We start from the raw sequence: 5569 nt of genomic DNA, 5'->3' as shown, positions 1-5569 counted from the left end.
TAAATAACAGGAGAGTAAGTGTCCAATCACACATTCTCTCAATCCGGTTAAATTCAGCAGACCAAAATATCCATATAATAACCCTAACTCATACACTGTCTGATCCGTCTATCTGATCATGTGAGATCCCTAAATTTTCAACATTTCTTTATGAGTTAAAATGAATGAGGATCGTGAATAAACCCCACCCAAAGGGATGACAAAACAAGAAATCAAGAACTGTTGACATCATCCAATGACGAAATATTGATAACATCACTCTATTGGAGAAATTATCCACCATGAAGATTTTAGTACAACTAAACCTAAGATGGATTTACCATAAATGCACACCTAATTAGAGTAGTTGGAAGGTGCAAAACTGTCACATCACACCGTCAAGGATTCTCTAACATTTGTCCTTCCATACAAATTTCCAAAGCAAAAAAGTTATAGGTCTCTTAAAATCCTAAATCTCTACAATAAAAGCCCACTGAGAAAATCTACTATACTTTCCCATAAGTTATGAAGTCTATAACGCCACCAGAAGTTTTGATAGTTTAAAATGATATTTGTAATTTTGACTACAGCCGTGGCTACTAGTGCTGCAACATGATTTTAATTTAATTAGCATAACATTTAGTGTATACAAACTCGCCAATTCACTTAGGGGTGTAATCACTTAAAATTGATAATTCTTTAAATACTCTCTAAATGAATGATGTAAAGAGAAGGAGGATAACAAAAAGAGTACTACATAGTCTATTGCAGCTTCATGTGATAGTTGAATCCATTATGCTGCTTATATCAATTCACTTTTCTTTGTGTCTACCATCAATTCACTTTTCTTTGTGTCTACCATTCAAACTGCGATTGCGGCTCGATGCAGTTACGAGCATCACACGATGTGAACAACAATTTTAAACCTTGAATCAAGTAAACATAAGGTGTTTGGTTAAAATCTCATTACCTCCAAACCACAAAGTCTATCATAATCTATCATGAATCATGATCTACATCTTGAACATGACCTGTATTATATATGACATTTACAATTTTGCGTGTTTCTTTAGCCAATCGCCGGCATCTTTTACATTTTCAGGAACAGACATGGACATGGGCATGTTACTTTTAATAGTAACTCTAGAAGATGCTATCAACAATCTGTTTTGTGAGTTTGAAGGATTAATCTTCCAGATTCTCACATCCCATACCTACATAAGTAATGATAAGAGGTATTATCTAAATGGTCAAGATCAAGGTTTTAAAAAACGGTCTGCTACCGTGAAAACAGTCACGACAAAAAGTTATTGGTAGGGGTCAATCGTTATTCACCGTTTTTATGATAAAGAACCAAGATGAACAAATTGTAACTAATTTAACGACCGCAATCAGTATTGTAACATCTGTAGAGACCATATCATAATAAGAGGAGCATGAACCTGGATGGATTTGCCAACGGTCAAAGGTGTGGCTTCAGCATGGATAAAGTCACCAATCACAGCTGGTTTCAGATGATTGATGCTAAGTTGAACTCCTACAACCCTTTTATAACCACAAGCAACATGTGCTCCAATACTTGCTAGTGCTTCAGCTATCAATGCTGATACACCTCCATGAAGCATGTTATATGGCTGCAATCATATCCAAACTCAAATAAGAAAAAGTATCAAACTTTATAATAGAGCATTTAGAACCCTAGAGAATATTGGTATTGACACCTTCTGATACCGCGTTAAAACTGTATAGGTACCAATATCGTTATTATTATGTCAATGTTATCGAAAATCATAGGAAATATTCATTATTCATTGCGATTAATTCATACGGCGATGACTATAATAAAAAAAATATAACATATTTACCTAGACCGAAATCACGAAAAATCTTAAACTAACAAATAATTGTTTAAAGAGGGAGAGAAAAAATGTTTGACCTGGCAACACTTTTGGGTGAGATGAAGATTGCCAGAAACTTTCTCTGCAGATATATCTTGAAACTCAAACCCTATTGTATGAAGGGGTACATCCAAATCAATAGTTTTTAGTTTTGCAAATGATGATGTTTTGTTCTCCATGATAAGAAATCAAGAAAAGAGTTTTCTATTTTGTGTTCTTTCTCTTGTTGACAATTTTTATGTAGTTAATATTGAATATTGTTATACAATTACTCATGGAAAGTTGGATGCATTGTAAATTGTTGTGATTTATTGAAGACTCATTGGGAATAGTTGATTAGTAAAAGGGTATTTTAGGGATTAAAAAAATAAAAGTTGATAGTTGAGCGGTGAAGTCTAGGTTTGTTGCATAGTGGTGTAAATCCAGATCCACAATTTTATCACATTTTAAAGGGAATTTTAGAGTTTTTTTAGGAAAGTGGTAATAAGTAATAACCACTACAATTTATAGATAATTTATTATACATATAATTGTAAAGTTTTGAGTTCAAACTCTTGTGATGATAGCAAATGTATCCATATCTTTGACAATTTTTTTTATAAAATATTAAAAAGCATTTTAATTTAAGCTAAAATTTTATACGATTAATTATGATTTATCAACTATCAATAATATTAACTATCAATAATATTGAATCTCTTATAAAATTAAACAAAATAATAAAAGAGAAAAAAGAGAAGAATATTGTATATTGTATTATTCTCATTATCTGTGTCAATTTTAAATACAGAATGAGTCCTATCTATAAGATATATATCTTAAATGGAACATCAATATGAAATTCTCTTATTAATGGACATCCATAATTATTCAATTTATAACACTCCTTCTTGGATGTTCATAAAAAATATGAATCATTAAAATCTTAAATAGAAAAATTTTTATAAAAAAATTCTAGTGAAGAAAAAAGAGTACAACATTCTTTGTTAAGGAATTGACTCTTTACTAACTAATACAAATTATTTCAAATAAGGAAGGAAATTATTTGGAAGACAATCATATGTAAAATCCATTATTCATAACGCTCCCATTGGATGTTTGTTTAGGATATGTCTCATTTAAATTTTACTAGAATAAATCCAGCGAAAAAAATCTAGTGAAAGAAAAAAGAGTACAATATCATTTTAAGATAAATTAGTTTCTCTCTTGCAACTGAACGATAATTTCTTCGATGATAAAGACAAATCTTTCGTACATGTTGGTTAAGAGTTCTATTTGGATGTGACTTTGAGAAAAGGTTTAGAAGATTTCACATGAACAAATTCGTTGGATGCTTATATCACCATTTTTCTGAATATCATGATTGAAAAGGAACTTTGGAGAAATATGTTTTATTCGGTCTCTTTTAATGTAACCATATTTCAATTGAGTGATGCATGCACTACTACATAACACAACCAACAACGCCCAAGTCACCACGGTTCTTCCAAACACCGTTGTGACATATCTAAACTCAGGCGCTAATATTTTATTTATTTTTCAATTAAAGGCTGTTAAGATATAATCAAAGTTGTTAAGCTCACCTTGGTGATACATTCAAGTTTTCATGGGTGCGAACCTCAGCGCCAAAAAGATTTTATTCCTTTAACGTTAAGGCGCGTCTTTTCTTTTTTATTTATTAAAAAAATATCACTATGGTTGCTTTGTTCAACCGTTGTGACACACACATACACACACACACTCACACACGCGAACACACACACAAAAAACACACACACACACACACACACACACACACACACACATATATATATATATATATATATATATATATATATATATATGTATGTATGTATGTATATCACTACAGTTGATAATTGATCAGTACATTTTGATGCACTTCGTATTTAATTTTCAGTATTAGTAGCTTTTGCGGAAAAATTCCTAATTGAAGCTACAGAAATCGGATTGAGGCGTTCTAGTAATCGTTGGAAAGTTAAGAGAAAGAGCTACAACTTTCATGTTAAAGCCAGAAGCTGATTTGGATCATAGATGCTTCGAAAAAGTCGTTGAAGTTTTAGTCATAAGAAACAATTAATTTTGGACCGGTTTTTGGGCCAGGTTTTTCATATTTCTGCCCAATTGGGTTATGACCCAAATTCCTTGTTTCTCTCCTATACCTAGGCAGCCGCTACTGTTCATTAGCATGTTTTTAACTATTCACAAGATATTTCGAAAAGCTTTGTACTAATCATGAGGAACTAATCCTGAGGCAAATTCTGCTGGTTACGGTTTCCACATACTTTGAGGTTTTTAATCTTTAATCCAATTTCTTTTCCCTTTCAATATTAATCTATATTTCTTGTTTGCTTAATTTAAGTTATATAGAATACAATTGATTTATAACGATTGATTGATATTCCTTTACTTTTATCGTAATTTATTGTTGCTTAATCGTTAAACTACGTATGTTAGAATCACGTTTGCTTAATTTGTGGTTGTGCTGATCAGTTTTCTTTATTCGGAAAATAGGAATGAAATCTAATAATGTCAATTTCGCTTGGTAATTGGTGTTGTAATCGGTAAGGGAATATAATCCGTGTAACATCCCGAAAATTATTATTTAATTAATTTAATTAAGTTTTAAATTAATTACGCGAAATTAGCATTTTATTGAAATTAATTGGAAATAATAAAATGTTAGTTGTTGGGCCATTGGTGGAGTTAGTAATGTGGGGGTGTTAATATGAAGGAACCCATTACTAAATTATGTTATGTTTTCATAAAATAAGAAAATAAAAAGAATTTGAAAAATAGAGGAGAAAAACCTAACATGGAGAGATGGAGAAGTCATGGACAAGAGCATTTTCGTATTCATGGTGCAGCCTTCACAAAATGGGTCATAACTCTCGGCTCGTAACTCCAAATCAGGTAATTCTCGAAGATTCGGATTCTACACGAAATTTCCTTCGATTTGATATATTAATTCGTGTCAGGGAGGTTCTCGATGAGGGATATAAGCGAGTTTGAAGATGAGAGATTCTTGCTGAATTTGAGGGAAAAGGGCTTACGGGTTTGATGAAGAAGAAGGGAAAAAGTCCAGATTCTTGGCTAAGGTAAGGGGGGACTCTTCCGGTTAATTTCTATTATGTGATTATGGGTAATGAGATGGATTAACGTATGATTCGATTCGATTTGGTATATTGGGATTTGATATTGTTAGGTATGTTATGAATTGGGATAATTGATGAATTTGTATAGATTGTTGGTTATTGATGTGTTGTTTTGATGTATAATGATGTGTGATGAGAAATTCGATGATTATATGCTTGTATGCGATGTATGGAATCGTTTTTGGGTGAAAAGGATGTGAAATCGCAGAGTCTGAATGTAGACCCGTAATTCTGCAAAATCGCCAGGTCGCGCCGCGAACCACTGTTTGCGCCGCGAACCGTTGGGCAGAAAACTAGGAAGTTGTGATACGCTCAGGTCGCGCCGCGTCCATGTGTTGGCGCCGCGAAGGCGTAAGTTTTTCTCGTTTCGCGCCGCGAACCCGGTTGGCGCCGCGTGCTGTAGCGATAATTATTTTCTTTGAAAAATGTAAAAATGTGTAACTTTCAAACCGTAAGTCCGTTTTAGACGCCGTTTTGGACGTTGTTCCTTAAATTGAATGTTCTACCATATAAAATAAA

The 5569-nt window shown here is 32.7% G+C and overlaps 1 protein-coding gene across 1 annotated transcript; it reads right to left on the bottom strand.

Annotated features, from left to right (window-relative positions):
- Positions 1–1028: 1028 nt before the first annotated feature.
- LOC131599028 (1,4-dihydroxy-2-naphthoyl-CoA thioesterase 1-like) lies at positions 1029–2056 on the bottom strand. Its single transcript, XM_058871546.1, has 3 exons — positions 1916–2056; positions 1422–1613; positions 1029–1193 (listed from the first exon to the last, which is right to left on the bottom strand). Exons 1-3 carry the CDS (start codon positions 2054–2056, stop codon positions 1029–1031), a joined length of 498 nt encoding a protein of 165 aa, XP_058727529.1.
- Positions 2057–5569: the final 3513 nt, after the last annotated feature.

The sequence above is a fragment of the Vicia villosa genome, linkage group LG4 (genome assembly GCF_029867415.1).
Source record: "Vicia villosa cultivar HV-30 ecotype Madison, WI linkage group LG4, Vvil1.0, whole genome shotgun sequence".
Taxonomy (NCBI): Eukaryota; Viridiplantae; Streptophyta; class Magnoliopsida; order Fabales; family Fabaceae; genus Vicia; species Vicia villosa.
This window is presented reverse-complemented; position numbering and strand designations above follow the sequence as displayed.

Excerpts from the sequence above, each read along its gene's own strand:
- LOC131599028 (XM_058871546.1), bottom strand. The coding sequence starts at position 2,056 with ATGGAGAACAAAACATCATCATTTGCAAAACTAAAAACTATTGATTTG. Across the intron at positions 1,614-1,915 it reads TCACCCAAAAGTGTTGCCAG|CCATATAACATGCTTCATGG; the intron begins GTCAAACATTTT and ends ATATGATTGCAG. Across the intron at positions 1,194-1,421 it reads CCGTTGGCAAATCCATCCAG|GTATGGGATGTGAGAATCTG; the intron begins GTTCATGCTCCT and ends TTACTTATGTAG.